Genomic DNA, 18,848 nt, shown 5'->3' with positions numbered 1-18,848 from the left:
ATATATATATATATATATATATATATATGCGCACACACACACACATATATACATGAAAATATTATATTATATTTATATGATTTAGATTATATAAATTTATTCATTATTTATTTATTTAGTTAGTTATATAAACATATAGCTAATTGGTTAGTTAGTTCAACACTTTAGCCATGACTGTATCACGAGGATTCTTGCGAATATCCGTAAAAATCCAGATTTAGTAATTTTTCTCTTATGCTGAGATGCACAGCATTAGACTTTATGAAGTACAGTCATTCAATATTATCAGAGCCTTCTGTCCTTGTGCAAAAAACTCAAACAATAATTTACCGCTTCCCAATGGAGACGTGCAAAGCGGGACCGCAAACACTCCTCAGATTAGCGGAGGAGGACTTCACTGAACACTTGATATCGTGTTTGACTTCTTTCATTGATCACCTCTAAGTGTGATTTGTTTCATTGACCACTCGAGACAGAAGCTCACTGAAAGAATGAGGTCAAGCGGTCGAGGAAAAACAGTTGAGGTAAAGGAAACGAGACGCCTCTTCACAAGACTCAATCAGCTGATAAACTGAGCTGTGAGAGTGAACACGTGTGCGGTGAATTCTCCCAGGGACAGCAGGACCGGAACAATCCCATAGATTATACCGAGACCAGCGGCTGATCGATAGCAAGCTATAACTGATGCTGAGATCTAGAGGCACGGTGCTCAAAAAATGACTTACTGCCAATAACAAATATAAAATAATAATTTAATTAATTAAAATAAGATTGCACATTAACTCTATCTATCTATCTTAATAATAATAATAATACATTAATTAGAATAAATTATATATATTGCTTATTTGCAAACTGTTTATCATATATATCAAAATACATTTCTCTCTGTCTATGTGTATTTTTGTATATATGTATTTATTTTTAAGATATTATATGTATATATACACATATACACACATTTATATAAGATAAAAAATAAATACATATATACAAAAAATATATATAAAAAATTATATCTGGTGTCCGAATAATTTTTGGTTTGACTATGTATATCTATATAATAAAATCAATGAATTTGAAAAAAATTAATAATATACAGTGCTATGTAAAACATTTATTGTAACTTATTTATCTCTCTCTCATATATATATATATATATATATATATATATATATATATATATATATATATATATACACACACACCCATATTAGTGCTGTCAATCGATTAAAAATAATTAATTAATCACACATTTTTTCTGAATTTAATCATGATTAATCCCACCTAACATTAAGGTTTTTAAATATACTTTTATATTGCAAGAATTTCACATTCAATCTTAAAATGAATGTGGAAGCAACATAAAGACAGTATATTTTTAATATCCGTTTTTTCCCCCTAATATTTAACCACTGACTGCAGCCATTCAACATACTCACCACAGTCTCACATATATATATATATATATATATATATATATATATATATATATATATATATATATACACACACACCCATATTAGTGCTGTCAATCGATTAAAAATAATTAATTAATCACACATTTTTTCTGAATTTAATCATGATTAATCCCACCTAACATTAAGGTTTTTAAATATACTTTTATATTGCAAGAATTTCACATTCAATCTTAAAATGAATGTGGAAGCAACATAAAGACAGTATATTTTTAATATCCGTTTTTTCCCCCTAATATTTAACCACTGACTGCAGCCATTCAACATACTCACCACAGTGACGGCATCATTAAGTAACGACTCTCCGAACACCAGGATGTGGAGCAGCTCGTTAATGTGGATCTCCTCGAACACAGCCAGAACAGCCACGGGGTCTACGGCTGAGATGATGGAGCCGAACAGCAGGCATGACAGGAGGTCCACATACGCCAGCTTATGGCCCTCGAGCTGGCAAACCCCGTACAGCAGACCACCGACAAAGAAGGAATTCCAGAGCGTTCCCACCACTGCGAACATGAGAATAGTGCCCAGGTTCTCAGTGAATTGCCGTATGGGCATGAAGTAGCCGGCGTCGAGGATGATGGGAGGTAGCAGGTAGAAGAAGAAGATCTTGGACTCCAGCACCGGAGGGTCCTCGCCTACCATCTTAATGAGACCGCCTACAAGCAGGCCCACCACGATCAGCAGACAGCTCTCCGGCACGATGGAGGACACGCGAGGGATCAGGTGGAACCCTACAAATAAAGAGGAGCATTGATGGATGAAGACAGGGCACTGCATTCATTGGTAATTAATAGAATTAGTAGGGACGCACGATATTATCGGAACTAGGGCTGCACGATTAATCGAATGCGATTGTCATGCGCATCTTGTCAGTAAAGCAGGTTCTGTGATTAGTAGTAAATCTCCATCACGTGCTTTCAGATGGAGCGGCATTTACTACACAGAGCCGTAGTTCACTGACAAGCTACGCAAAATCATGTGTTCATAATCGCAGACGATTTAATCACGGCAAAAATCCAGTATTGTGCATCCCTAATAATTAGTGATGCTCTGAATTATTATTTTTTTTACCAGAAACACAGAAGCCAAAATTTTCAAAAATGTTAACCAAAAAAATGTTGCTGTTGTTTGCAATTTTTTTGTGTTCTTATTTTATTACTGACTTTTTACTTGTTTTTTATGAAAATAAAACTTTGCGTTGAAGAAAAGTAGATTTTTGTTTGTATGTGCTGTCAATTATAGTTCTTAGAAAGAAAATCGGAATCAGCAAAAATCGGTACCAGCAGATAATACTAACAAAAAAAATCGGAATCGGCCATGAAAATTGCAATCGGTGCATCTCTATTAATATTTATTTGAATTATCACTCAGTAGGTTATTTAACCATGTATTACTGTGTCTTTGGAAGGCTTTCTTCTTTTCAAACACATTAAAATGCACAAATTCACGTTATTTCTTATTTACATGTAATGCAGGGATTCCCAAACTTTTTTTTTATCAGCCGAATCCCCCCTGAAATTTTAAGGTAATATGTTAATAATTAAGTAACACATTTGCATGTTCGTGGTTCTCTGACGTTGGTTAATGGTAACATGATATGCAGGTAAACAAATTATAAAAAAATTTTTAGTAAGTGTTTTATTTTGATTGTTGTCATTTTAAAATTATATATATTTTAATTTGACATTATGATTTAATTATTAGCTTTTCATTAAACTCATGAACTCCCATGAAACCTTGACGTAATGTAATGTTTAGTTCATTATGTTAATAACAAGAAATATAATATTTTTTTTCTTTGCATTTTTATATCACAAATTAAGTAAAATTTAAGTCAATAAAGTTTTTGTTCCTGTTTTATGTCGATGTAAGCTTGCAGATGATCGTAAAAGTATAATGAATATGTAATTTAGTGCATATATTTATCAAAATGCTCCTCTCTAGACAAATTTGTGCATTAAATGGACAAAATGTAAAATTAATAAATTTTTGCTGCCAGTGTATTACTAATAATATAATATAATATAATACAGCTGATCCAAATATTTCTGCATGTTGATGTAGCAGACAAATATAATATAAATTATGAAATAATATAAAATAATATAATATAGCAACAGCTGATCCTGATTTTTCTGCATGTTAAAAGACAAAAACTTTATGTTCACTAAATCTGATGATTAATGCAATTTTTAGTCTCATTTTGGGGTCTGGCTTCCATTCTCTGTACATTAATTCATATTTGGATTAATATTTACATTCATTAAAACAGGACAAATTTGGCACCTTTCATGTATGACAATTTTCAACAGGTAATTAATGGCAGTCACTAAATGAAATGCTCATGCGTGTAGAGTCGCAGCAGAAACGATGTGAGAACTCGGTGTGATCCTGCTGTTGCAGCTGCGCTGATGCTTTGCTGACGTGTGAGATGTGTGAACCTCAGAGTTGCAGAATGATGTCAAGTGTGTCAAATCTTCAAGACAGGGTCACAATCAATTGTGCGCAGTTGTGAAAAAACAACAACAACAACAAAAATCAGTCCTAATCACAGTTAAACTGCTTACCTGAGACCCGAAACCTTTAAACAAATGACTGCCTTCCATTCTATCATCTCCGGTTTGTCCTAAGCTTTTTAATGCTATTATCACCAAGGCTTTTCCTAACTAAAGCGGTATGCTGCAGGTATTTAGAGCACGTTTGTTAGAGCTGAATGTCTTCTTGCTAAAGGACACATGCACAATTTCTCGGAGAAACACACACAGAAGCTCCTGCACGCATCAGGCGACTATTGAATCAATCTGACCGGTCCATCGACGATCAAACATGTGACAAATAGGAAATCTGTAGCCTATATGGAACGGTGATTCATCTGAGGTTTATTTAATGACTGACGTCGTCTTCATTTCAACTGAAGTTAGTCATTACAGTTATCTACGTATCCACATAATCAGATCTGTGTGATACGACAACAGTCAGCAGACAACAGGCCCTGGAGACGAGCTCAATTAAAGCCTCCGAAAGGCCCTAGCGGAGAGTAATGGATCTGTCTATAATGGATCCGGCCTTCCGTTTCTCCAGCTGAATCTAGAGGTCAACCTTTAGCTGGTTAACACTGAACAGTAGCTACAGTACAGTACAGCTACAGTTTCTCCACTGACAACCACTCAAAAGCAGCCTAGTGTTTTCACTATGCATTATCAAAATTACAATATAATAAATTAATTCAGTTTAGTTTCAATGGATCATTTAAAAAAAAAAGGAAAAAAACTAAGCACTTTATTTTAATTAATTGACTACATTATCAAAAAAATTGCCATTACCACTTGGCTATTTATTAATATACAAACAATTTTTAGTAGACTTTGAGGCACAAATATCTACAGTGTGATAAGATTAGAGTGATGTACTCACACCCTGATAAGACTGCGCACATACAGCACATCCCTAGAGCGCTATTATATAAAAATACACAAAAGAGCTGACAGCAACTGTGGGCAAAACAGCAGCATGAGAATCCTTCAGCTATAATGAGGTGATCTGGCCTTGACGCTGGCCCCGTGCCCATCATGGACCCCTCAAATGGCCAACAATGAGCACCCAGAAGAGGCTGTGAATTATTCAGAGCCCAGGGTGGCACGCATGGAGAGACGAGAAAACTGCGTGAAGCCCGATAGTGTGAACATGTTACCTGCGTTCAGTGTGTGTTCAACACACACCAATTAAATCCGCTCGTTAGCACATAACAATTATCAACATCTCACCGCTACAGAAATGAAGCCCTCATACCAGCTGTGATCTAAATAACTCATTGACTTCACATGTTCTCGCTTTTTCCACAGCTTTGCTCCTTGAAGTGGCATGGGAAGAGAGTTAGCTGGAGAGACGAGGAAAAAAAATAAAAAGAGGGATGAAAGGACCCAGAATGTACTGAATGCAACCCTCTACATTGCGAGTAAATCACTCGCATATGCGACTAAATCTTCACTCTGGGCGACTAAATGATGTCTAATATCAGCCGATGGCTAATACATTCTCAGATTTTACTCGTCAGTGTGTGAGTTGGATGCTGAGCACAGATATATTTTCACTCACAGAACACTCTGACTGAGCAATCTGCAATCAAGTCAAGCGATCTGATATTTTTCAGTTCATCTGAATGGATGCGCAGCGCACCTGTGTTTGTGTATTTGGCGTAACGTAAACTCTAGTGTGAAGGCGCACGACTTGCCGTCACTTTCTCTCAGAGCGAGCGAGAGTCTTACATAACATGCAGAATTGATGCGCTACATGTAAACGATATACTTTGTTGTATTTCCCTGAAAAAATAACGGAGTTTATTTGGAATTCTTCAGCTTTTAAGAACTGCCGGGTTTTCCTGTAGTGGGCGGAACTAATCTCATTGGCTGGCGCTCACCTATTATCGTCCCGGTTTTGATTTCAGCGAATCAGTTCGAGCGAACGCACACAACCGGATTAATATTCATGAATCCAGTAGCTCATTAATCCTTAGTGCGTTTTTATATTGTTCTTATTAGTAGATTTCGTATAATAATAATACCTTATCAGTATTATTGTTTTTTTTACAGGAACACTGAATGACCAAAAAAAGCACCAGCACCAGTCCTAAGTTCATGGTTACCAAGTTTTAATTCTAATTACTAAACTTCTATTATTAAATAATACTTGATTATCATATTATAATGCTTGACTGCCTGATATTTAAAAAGCTGTACTATTTTACAAACATTATATATGTTTGTAAAATGGCATAACTTATATATATATATATATATAGTCTAGTATAGTATTTCAGTCTGGCGAGTAAACAAAAAAATGTACTAGCCAATGGCAATTCAATTGCCAAGGTGTCCGTAGAGGGTTGTAATGTATCTTTTTTTCTCAGCAGTCCACTTTTAATCAAGGTTTCTTGCACCAAAACAGCCATAATTTACCCTTACAACCTTGGAATTAATTAAAAGAATGTTCTGTAACTTTAAGACAGATGGAGTCTGCAAAATTTGACTACGTAGTGCATCAAAATCTTCTGCACACAAGATGATCCCTTTAAATAAAAAACACGCTTAAGCTCAGCGTAAACATTCTCTGATCCAGTGTCAGCTTAGTATTAATAGTTTTGTTAATATTTTGAATACAATTTCATTTTTATATTTTCTGTTTTCACTTTAATTTTAGTTTGTTTTTTGTCATTTTTATTAGTTTTAGTTTTTTTGAAATGTTTATATAGTATTTATTCATTATTTATTAAAAATATATATATTTTCCGCTTTCACCTTAATTTGAAAGTTTCTGTTATTTTTATTGGTTTTATTTATTTATTAGTTTTAACAAACAAAAAGGAGAAAAAATCTCTGAAAGGGAGTTCCTTTATTAACTAAAACCCGTCTTGACAAAAATACAAAAATACAAGTATAAAACAAACCTACAACTCAAAATAAACCGTGACTCTGATTTAAGTGAAATCGAAGCTACAAGCATGTGGGAAATACGCTATACAAACAAAGTTGTACTCATGGAACTAAAATGTTTGTGCGTGTTTGACAGAAAGTGCTTTATAGAAGCCACTTTGGAATATAAGTGGCAGCATGTTTCAGATGATAAAAAACGTGACTTACATTCTGGAAAATATGGCATTTCTTATTGAACATTTTATTATTATAATGTAAATATTTTTTTCAATAAAATAATAAATAACTAAAAAATTAAATAATTTCTGCTTGGTTTCACTGCATCATCAATTACAATATACTGTTATAAATAAATAAAATAAAATCTAATGCAATGAAATAAAATGCAATAAAATAAAATGCAATAAAACAAAAAATGGCTTAGTTTTAATTCAAAAATAAAATATAATAACTAAATTCTATTGAACCAAGAAGGTTTTATTTTGCATTTTTAATTCAATTATATGAATGATTGTGCTTTTTTCAAAAAACAAACAAACAAAAGAAACCCCCCATGGTTACAGTGATTGGATGGTCATAAATATTTTGTTCATTTTGCATCTGTCACATGGCAAACTATTGAAAGTCTCGAACCAGAAGGTGCAGTTGGTGAATTAATCACTTCTGTTTCTGCAATATAATGCTTCACTGCTCACAGAAAGATTAGATATGAGTTCACAAAGTTTTACTGTTTCTGGATGCTCTCTGAGATTTAAATTCGGATTACAACCAGTTTGACATTCATTTTTGAACATGCTAATGTTTACATTTACACGTTTCAAGGAGAGAATCCAAAACAAACATCTAATGACAGTAAAGGAAGTGAAAATGTTAAAAATATACAAAAGAAAATGCATAAAAAGACATTATGATGCATTCGAGATCTCTTCAAGTTTGACCATTTTAAATCATTTCTTATTTGCTTTTCTCTAAATGATCATTAACTTGCATTCAAAGTTGGCCCTGTCGTTACACAAGCAAACTTTGCATTTGTCATTTATGCAATGTTTCGCTCAAATGAATGAAAAGACTATTAAAGAAGAGTTCATTTTCAGTAAAATGAAATGTTATTTCTGGCACGTTCGTCACATCAGAAATGAAAGGTCAAGTAGAGCAGAGATCAAACTCATCAAAACTCGCTAAACCTGCGAGACCCAAAGCAAAGGACTGAGAAACGTGATCCAGCACAAAACAATACAGACCGACCCAGACTAAAGCAGCGTAAGTTCTGGTTCATACTGACAGCATGTTAAAATTACAACCCATTATACCTGTAAAATATACTGTAACTGAAACCCAATAAAACCACGTGTTGTGTCAGATCAGTTTTCACACCTGAAGTGTGTCAGATCTTTTTTCTTGTGTAACAAGCTCGAAACAGATCTGCAAACTGAAAGTCATCAAGCCCACAAGTAACATTTTTTATGCTTCCTGATTGTCATGATGATCGTTTACATTCGAAAGCAGGTTTTTCATCATTCATTTTAACAAGACTGAATCCAGTATGAAAGAGAGACAGATCTCTCATTTAAACTTCACTAACAACATACAACTAATCCAGCCTAATGCAAAGAGAGCGCTTTTTTCTGTTGCTTTTTGTCCATCTCCCTCAAAAAGTCCAGAAATATACCATATGAAAGTTTTTGAATGTCTAGAAAACGTCCGAATTCAGGAAGCTGATTTAGTTCCTTCAGATATTTGTAATTAAACTAGATAAGTTATTATTCAACTAATTATTTAACTAATATTAACAGTTTAACTTATATACTGTGTATATATATATATCAGTTTATATAATATATATTTAAAATGCATATAAAGTATGTGTCAGATCTTTTTTCTTGTGTAACAAGCTCGAAACAGATCTGCAAACTGAAAGTCATCAAGCCCACAAGTAACATTTTTTATGCTTCCTGATTGTCATGATGATCGTTTACATTCGAAAGCAGGTTTTGCATCATTCATTTTAACAAGACTGAATCCAGTATGAAAGAGAGACAGATCTCTCATTTAAACTTCACTAACAACATACAACTAATCCAGCCTAATGCAAAGAGAGCGCTTTTTTCTGTTGCTTTTTGTCCATCTCCCTCAAAAAGTCCAGAAATATACCATATGAAAGTTTTTGAATGTCTAGAAAACGTCCGAATTCAGGAAGCTGATTTAGTTCCTTCAGATATTTGTAATTAAACTAGATAAGTTATTATTCAACTAATTATTTAACTAATATTAACAGTTTAACTTATATACTGTGTATATATATATCAATTTATATAATATATATTTAAAATGCATATAAAGTATGCAAAAAATTAAACAATTCAAATATAAAATATAAATAAAATAAATTTAATTTTGAATCCAACCATTTGAATGGCTTTTTAAAAATTGTTCAAATAAAAAAATTTAAATAAATAATAAAATGAATATATCATGTAAAAGTATATACATTTAAAATAATATAAATATAAAATACATAGACATTAAATACACACAAAATATATATATATAAAAACACAAATTAAATAAATAAAAAAATAAGGAATGCAACAATTTAGAATTGCTGTTGAAACGCTTCAGAACACAACAATGCACAAAAACAAACTTGTGTAGCAGCATTTGCATTCACGTACTTCTGTCGAACTTTCTAGACTCGAATACATCTTTTGCATGCTAATCTACTGTACTAAGCACTACAGTGTTACTGTGCATTTAAATGTGTGATTTCATAAGCATTTCCATGCCACTTACAAAGCTCTTTAGGGAGCATTAGACTGCAATAAAGTGCCGGCGTTAGAGCGAACGGTCCTGACAGCCCATAATTATCAGCAGCAGTCATCATGACTGCCTCTGCAGACCAGCAGCGATGGACACGTACAGAATGATAAATGCACCTCGTGGTGGTAGAAATGTGTCCGCTGGTAAGATTTTGCTGTATCATGTATCATGCACAGACCGCCGTATCAGCGCACATGACTGCTTTACATTGTTTACTTGAGTGACAAAGCAACGCAGATGTTTCTAAAGAAAGGCTTTCAGAAGCATGCTATCTAAAGGTTGTTGTTTGCTCAGACCTGTAAAACAGCATCAACAGGCTATTCTTCACTGCTGGACTGCTGTAAAAGTGTGTCAAGTGTGCAGGTCTCGCTTTAGCCTGACAGGGAAGCATTAGAGGTTTTGTGTTTGGTTTCTGCTGAAATCCCAAAGATTTCCTTACCACGGTTAATGATTTGCATGACACTAAACCCCGTAACCAAGGTAAAAACACACTTGAGGTTGTGTGCTTCTGCTTCAGCAATTAAAACAACAGGGCTCAATAAATAAATACATGTATTAATGAGTGAGGCTCATGAAAACATGCTCAGACCTCAAAATCAAAAGAAAAACGATATTTTGCATAAAGAAAGTAAAGCTTATTTTAATTTTTGCATTGTGGCATTTTCATGTGAATTAAGCACATGTTCATTACTGGATTGCTTCAGAAAAGTTTGTTTGCTTTTTGTTTATTGAAATGTATTATATTTTGTATAGTTTTTATATTTCAATATTTTGTAATATGTTTATATATTTTGTAATTCCCTTTATTCTTAATGATGGTGATTCTTCTTACTGTAAGTCAATATTTTTTTTATTTAAATATACATAAATGAAAGACAGTGCAACAGACATAATATACCTCTGTAAATAAATACAATATAAAAATCACGTCTCGCACACTTAAATGCCCTTTGATTGTAACGTGTACGTTCCCTTGGAACTGGAAACATGGCGGAATTTCATGTGAAGTCCACTTCGCAGGGCACTTGCGGTTGAATAAGACAACGCTTGAATGCTGCTGCCTGAAAAAGAAACCTCCTTACTGAAGTGAAAGTGTTGGCTGGTGTCACTATCTCGCCGGCGGATCTCCACCAAATTCGGGGGATCCCTTCAGCTCGAGGAGCCCTCTCAAACGCCACCTTCCGCGCATCGGTAGCCCCCCGGGATCGCTTGATCAGTCGGCGCCGGACCGCGAATTTAACCGCCCGTAACTCCCAAAAATTTTCATATCAGCGGCATATTAGCCGATACCGATATATTGGCAACCGGCTCATATCGGCCGATAATATCGGCAAAACAGATATGGCCGTTCAAAGTTTCAATGGTTTCCCATAGACTTAAGCTTTAAAGCGTTTCATCCAGGTAGCCAGTAGCAAACAATAGAGCACGTCTCTGGTGGACAAACTAAGTAATTACACCATTTCAAGCATTTTATTTGCGTTATATGTTCTGTAAAAAAATTTTTATATTGGCAGAATATCAGTGGCATATTCGCCGATACCGATATATTGGCGACAGGCTTGTATCGGCCGATAATATCGGCAAAACGATTTATCAGTCGGGCTCTAATAAACACTAAAACAATAACATTACCAATGATGTCCAGATTTTAAATGACAACATGACTGACAACAGGGTTTCTAATAACATGTCTGAAATGTTCAAATAAAGCTTTGAAAAAGTTTCACAAAATGGTTAACTTAACATTTCAGCCTGAATTGTTTAAACGTGTAGAATCCACCTAAGCTTGTTTTTCATCAGTCGGTCAAAATTTACAGGACATGCAAATTCAGACAAAAACTGCACACAGACTGAATGTAAATGTAACTCTCTGTAAATCCACTCTCTGAGAGCTGGTGGCTTAGTCAATATTGAAATACTTCAGATACAACAGTGCTGTGTTAAACTAAGGCAGGGACTCCCATTTTTTTATATATTATTTATTAATTTAATTTAACGAAATATTTAAATTTAACTTAATTTTATTCATTTTGATAATTTAATAACAATTTAATTTATTAATATTTTATTTTTAGGATTGAATGAAATATTAGCTTTTCATCAACTCATAATCCCCCTAAATTTCCCTCAAAAACCTCAGTTTGGAAAACCCTGGCTTAAATGAAAGAGGATATACTCATTTGAAGCTTTCAATAAACGTATTCATCAACCAGATAGCGTTTGGTTAACCAATGCATTTTGCGGTCAAATATTTCTGTGTAATGTCTCTAAACTGCATAACTGGCTGCTTAGTTATTATAGATGAAGAATTTCACATTGTCTCTTGAGGAGAGGCAACCTGAATTACTGCTCTGCCAGATGACCACACAAACAACACCAGAGCAATTAATGCAATCTGAACCCGCCTGACAGGAGTTCATTTAAACCGTTCGAATGCATTAATCTAAACCCCACGTCCCTCGGTTGGCATTCAACTTCCACCATGCCGATTAATGAGCCCTACTGTATGAACTACTTCTTGCCATCTTCAGGCTGTGAGACTTGGCACTCACTCTCCATGATGAGCATTTATTAATAATGAACAGACTCTGAAACATTAATGCTTAACCCTTGCAGAGGCGCCAATTCATTTGGACAGATGGATTGAGATGTAAACTGTAGATACTGTCGACAAGCAGAGGAGCCAGACTGAACACAGGCTGACTGCGAGACCCGACGTATGCAGAGGACAAAGCCAAAGCAAAATAGCAGCATTCAGTCACAGACTCTCAAGGGCCAAAGGGTTTAGGACAATTAAACCTGATACTTGGAAATAAATCAAGTCACATTTGCTCTAAAACTAGTGAAAATGTCACAAGGACATGTAAAAAAACTTAACAGTGAATAATTACTTAAATGTCTCTTCCTCAAACAAATATGTGAACTTGGAGCACAAAAGCAGTCTTAAAGGGGTAGTTCAAGAAGATTGCTGGCAATCAAACAGTTGGTGGTTGCCATTGACTTCCATAGTAGGAAAAAAAAATACTATGGAAGTCAATGGCAACCACAAAATGTTTGATTACCAGCAATCTTCAAAATATCTTCTTTTGTGTTCAACATAAGAAAGCAACTCATACAGGTTTGGAACGACATGAGGGTGAGTAAATGATGACAGAACTTTCATTTTTGGGTGAACTACCCCTTTAAGTCGCTGGGGTATATTTGTAGCAATAGCCAAAAATACATTGTATGGGTCAAAATTTTTGATTTTTCTTTTAAAGTAAAGATCATGTTCCATGAAGATATTTTGCAAATATCAAACTGTAAATATATTAAAACTTAATTTTTGATTAGTAATATGCATTGCTAAGAACTTCATTTGGACAACTTTAAAGATGATTTTCTCAGTATTTTGATTTTTTTGTACCCTCAGATTCCAGATTTTCAAATAGTTGTATCTCGGCCAAAGATTGTCCTATTATAACAAACCATACATCAATGGAAAGCTTATTTAGTCAATTTTCAGATGATATATAAATCTCAATTTCAAAAAAGTGACCCTTATGACTGGTTTTGAGGTCCAGGGTCACATATATAGTATGACTTTAGAAGATTTATAATATAATATATAACATTGCAGTGCATGGTCTTCTGGACTAATTTATGATTGACAGATGTGTTTTCTATGAACTGTTGTACAGAACAGATCTGGGTTTGTTTTTCAGATTTTCCTAAATAAATAAAGAAACCCCAGCATACAGCTTTGGGATGACACAAGGAGGAAGAAAATTACAGAATTTTTTTCATTTTGGAACGGAATGAGAACTGAGATGTCAAGGAAATGACACTCAGACGGCTTCAGACTCCAGCGGGAGACTCGTGTATAAAGATAGAAAGTAGCACTCACAGCTAGTAAACTGAAACAGGAAGAAGCCTGCAACTCAGCATTTGCACATACCTGACCTCATCTTCCCTCTTCGCTAACATCCTCCTCTCCTCTTGCATCACACGCCTGCTGTATTTCCCCAAAATATCACAAGCACTGAAAACAATTGTCAGGTCATGCACTAACCGCCTCACCAACAACAACCCACTCTGGAAGTAAACATGATTTAATAAGCCATATTACACTAATCAAAACAACGCTAAGCATTTAATTACACAGGCCCAGTGCAGTTTGTACTCTCAGGTCAGTATGTACTTTAATTAGCACTACGTCAGGCGTCTAATTGACACTGTCCACTGTAAGGTATCAGTCGATGGCAAGCATGTAAGAATCTCAGGTTACCACTGTCCTAGTCTCAGATGGCGCACAATGGCATGAAAACATGATGCACATGATGGCAAGAGCTGATTGGCTGATGCTGCACAGCTGCCAGGCGTTCCATTGGTCACTTCACATGTCAGTCTTCCTGCCTAAATGGACAGTTCTTGTCTGGATCAACTGCAGACTGGACCAGACTTCATGCTGACAGCAAGACCAAACACTGTTCTGATGTCTTTATCACAGTGTGAAAAGGAATATTTACTCTGGTAAATGGAGTAGCGTGAGAGCAGAGAAGAAAATGCCCCTGGGAAGAGAGTAATTGAGGGTCTCTCTGGGCCGATGGGCTTGCAAAATCGCTATCCTGACGTCCCGGGGCTTTTGTGTTTTCCATTCGGGCTACCAAAATGTATTACCGCCCTGCCCGATGGGCTATCTTGAACAGTGATATAAAATTCTTTCCTTGATTTGTGTTGTTCACTAGCTTGTAGGGGTAAAACGGATCATAGTTGAAAATTTGCACGTGTTTCTAAGTCTTGCCGATTTAAACATTCAAGCGTTTTAAACCATTCACGCACATTCGGAGCTGCACACTCATTCAAAGCACGCACAGAGAGCCGCGTTTCAGAAAATGCGCGTACACCGAATTGATTCCTCTTTCGCATATCCTAGCATCTGAATGAACACATACACACACAATTCTCAAAATAACTCTCTCGGCAAGTATTCTTGTAAACACAGTCGGTTATGTCTTAAGTGAATGTAAACAGTGGTGAAAGAAATCTCAAGTGCATCATTATATTGGATTGCATTTGGTCTTAAAGGGGCAGCAGCCTATAAATACCTGCTGTTTCATAAGCGCCACCTGCTGTCAGAGAGTGACATTTGCGTCTCATTCACAAAGCTGAAATCAGACCATTCTGTTTTTGCTTCAAATTTCGAAATTATACATCTAATTGCAATCTAAATAACATGTATTTAGCATCTTAGTTTGGATCATGATTAAAATGCAGTGGTAGCCTCTGATTTTACATGAAAAAAAGCACAGCCAAAGCCTTTTTTAAAGGCCAAAGTCAAAGTTTGTTTAAAATTTCAGAAAAATTTCAAATAAAATGTGAGGCATTTTGTTGGAGAAATAATAAAAGGATACCTTTTCATTTATAATTTGTCTTAAATCTCATTTTGTTAAAAATGTATCATGAATTGTATCGCATCGCATCGTGAGTTGAGTGAATCGTTACATCCCTACATGCTACTAGTTTTTGCTATGGTATCAAAGACGTATTCTGTTATTTAAATAATAAAGAACCATATTTTTTTTTGCTCATCTGCAAAATGCTCCGATCTGTTACTCAAAATCTGATATGATAACACAATATGATCCGAGCCGTGGGTTTTGTGATCCGTTGCACCCTTACTCTCTTGACTTCTTATTTGAAGAAAAAAAGCAATCACTGAAGTTTTGAATCATGCTGATTTGTCCACAGTAAGTTCAGGCGAGGTCTTTTTAATTTTTTTATTCGGGCTACTTAAATTCATTTTGGGCTACCAAAATCTGAAGAATGTCTGCGATTTTGAAATGTTGTGATCCCTGAGCTCACCGCACACCGACAAGCTGTCAGCTTCAAGACTTCATCACATTAAACGTCTAATTCACATGTACACTACAAATGGCTGCAATATAACAAAGAGTGAAAAATGTAAGGGGGTCTGAATACTTTCCGTACCCACTGTATACACACACATACACACACTTTTGTGATATTATAGTTTACATTTGTGATATTACTTATTTCTATATAACAAATACATAACATATATTATGTTTTAAAACAGTATATTATACATCACGTATATATGTGATATATGTGACGTGATATATATTAATTTTAATATATATTTATATATGAATACAAATATATATATATAAAATTTCATTAAAATATTTTATTGTTTTATATTTATATACATCATAGTTGATCACACAAAATATGAAAACGCCACTAAATATGGAAATAACACTTTTATGTTATGTTATATTATTTTTGATATTATAATATGTGTGTATACACACTGACAGACAGACAGACAGACAGACAGACAGACAGAGAGAGACAGACAGACAGACAGACAGAGAGAGACAGACAGACAGACAGACAGAGAGAGACAGACAGACAGACAGACAGAGAGAGACAGACAGACAGACAGACAGAGAGAGACAGACAGACAGACAGACAGAGAGAGACAGACAGACAGACAGACAGAGAGATGCACCCTTACTCTCTTGACTTCTTATTTGAAGAAAAAAAGCAATCACTGAAGTTTTGAATCATGCTGATTTGTCCACAGTAAGTTCAGGCGAGGTCTTTTTAATTTTTTTATTCGGGCTACTTAAATTCATTTTGGGCTACCAAAATCTGAAGAATGTCTGCGATTTTGAAATGTTGTGATCCCTGAGCTCACCGCACACCGACAAGCTGTCAGCTTCAAGACAGATCCCTGTGTCTGAATATAATAATATAATCATATTCACCCAATTTCATCAGTGAAGCCAGCAGAACCCATAATGAGATCTCGAAGGGGAGCCGGACGTGTTCATAATCGAAAGACAGAACCGGGAAGGGCTTCTTGGAGTAAGTTGTTCCGTTCCCGGGATTCTTGTTGCCGTGGGATCCGCCGTGACCGGTGCCCGTGTCTGGAGAGCTGGCGGCCCCTCCGAGGGGCATCAAACTGCCCACCAGGAGCCCCAAGACGAGGATGAACATCTTGAGCTCCATGTTTCAGAAGATGAGAGGACTCGAGCCTCTCCGGATACACGAGTGACACGGTATTATCTGAGCAGGGATGTTTCGTTTTAATCTACTAGTTAATGCCTGGATCATTTTCTGACTTCGGACTGACTTGAATCTAAAAGCATCTTGGGTTTCCTACTTCCTGGCTTGAGTGAAGCACATAAACCGAGCAGCGCACCCTCTCCAGGTGAAGACAGCAAACCAGGAAATATAGACAGAGGTGTGTGTGTGTGTGTGTGTGTGTAATATATGCAGGTATATAAGCTCAACTCAAATATTTGGTGTGAGAAGATTCCCTGAATGCATTACACTATAAGGTACAACTGATGTTCATTTTCTTCCTCCATCATCATCATCATCATCATCATCAAAGGACACTCAATGACAACTCCAAAACACTCCTCATCAAAACAGCCAGTCCTCCAATCACGTCTTCCGCATCTCTTCTGATAACACCCGAGCCTGCTGCGTCCTGTCCCGGTGCGCACGACGAGAAAAGTCGCTCGAACTACGGATGTCGGTGCTGTGTTCGCGGCTCCTCGGCGCTCCACAAGGAACTTGTTCGACGTTTTTTTACACACACACACTGACTCCTTTTTCCATGCCTGCAGTCAGTGCGTGATGCAGAGCAAATATACGTACCCCTCTAAGAACACACCCTTTGGGCAGGGTGTCAGCAGGCACTGGGAGGGGTCTCTTCCTTGGACTGCAGCGGCATCCAGTGGAGAGGAGGCAGGGTTGCCAGATCGCGTGTTTTTCCGCCGATTTTGGGAATCGTTAAAGAGGTAGTTCGTGTAAAATCAAATAAAGAAACGAAAGAACATTCTGTGAACATTTACTCACACTCAGACCCGTATTACTCCTTTTTCTTTTTTCAGTGGAGCACTAAAAATGGTCAGTCTCTTTCATACAATAAGCGAATGGGGACTGGTGCTGTCAAACTTAACCATAGTAGTCAATATATTTCCTCCTGTTACTCACACTCGTGTCGTTTCAGACCTGTATGACTTTCTTTCCTTGTTGAAACACAAAAATATTAGTCATTCTCTTCCATATAATGTAAGTGAATGGGGACTGGCGTTGTCGAACATAAAAAAGCACTACAGTACTCAATATTTCATTCCTTTACTCACACTCATGTCGTTTCAGGCCTGTATGACCTTCTTTCTTCAATGGAGGACACACACAAACACACACACACACACACAAACAAAAGGTCACTCTCTTCCATATAATGAAAGTGAATGGGGATGGGTGCTGTCAAGTTTTACAATGACAAAAACACCACAGTAATCAATATATATCCTCCTTTTCCTCACACTCATGTCATTTCAGGCCTGTATGACCTTCTTTCTTCAATGGAGGACACACACACACACACACACACACATACACATGTCTGGTCAGCTATACTTGTGGGGACTCTCCATAGGCGTAATGGTTTTTATACTGTACAGACCGTATATTCTATTGCCCTACACCAACCCTACCCCTAAACCTACCCCTCACAGGAGACTTTCTGCTATTTCAGATTTTCAAAAAACTTCATTCTGTATGATTTATAAGCTTTTGTACCCGTGGGGACCACAATTTAGGTCTCCACCGTGACACGAGTCCCCATGAATCTGTCTGTAGTCAGGTTTAAGTCCCAACCAGAATATATAAACCTGTACACACACACACACACAAACAAAAGTCACTCTCTTCCAAATAATGAAAGTGAATGGAGACTGGTGCTGATAAGATTTAAAATGACCAAAAAAGCACCATATAGAGTGAACTGTAGTTCTTCTGAAGTCATATGAGAGCTTTTAATGATGAATAAACAGAAATCAAAGTCATTATTCACAGGAACCAATGCTTTGAAATGAAATATGGCAACGTTTAAACGGTTTAGACGTCATTGACAGTTGAATGGATTTTCAATAAATAACAATTGTTTTCAGTAAATAACAATTTTGCACATCACACAAAGCTTTAAGTAGCATTCTATTTGTTTTTAATAAATTTACACAATACTTATAACAAACAGAATTGCATAGTCTATGTTTAACGTCAGATAAAAGTGATCAAATATATAAAATAC

General features: G+C 35.9%; 1 protein-coding gene across 1 annotated transcript in view; it reads right to left on the bottom strand.

The window, feature by feature from the left end:
* The window catches only part of LOC107552533 (sodium/hydrogen exchanger 1-like), a 42,993-nt gene extending 25,580 nt beyond the window's left edge, over nt 1–17,413 (bottom strand). The window contains exons 1-2 of the mRNA XM_016234432.1: nt 16,504–17,413; nt 1,752–2,212 (exon numbers count right to left, since the gene is read on the bottom strand). Coding sequence (XP_016089918.1) covers nt 1,752–2,212; nt 16,504–16,747 — 705 coding nt within the window. The 5' untranslated portion in view covers nt 16,748–17,413. The remainder of the gene's footprint in view (nt 1–1,751; nt 2,213–16,503) is intronic.
* Between the last annotated feature and the right edge of the window lie 1,435 nt (nt 17,414–18,848).

Source organism: Sinocyclocheilus grahami, unplaced genomic scaffold (genome assembly GCF_001515645.1).
Source record: "Sinocyclocheilus grahami isolate Dianchi unplaced genomic scaffold, SAMN03320097.WGS_v1.1 scaffold452.1, whole genome shotgun sequence".
Classification (NCBI taxonomy): domain Eukaryota; kingdom Metazoa; phylum Chordata; class Actinopteri; order Cypriniformes; family Cyprinidae; genus Sinocyclocheilus; species Sinocyclocheilus grahami.
Note: the sequence above shows the minus strand (reverse complement) of the source record. Positions and strands in the feature narration are given on the sequence as shown.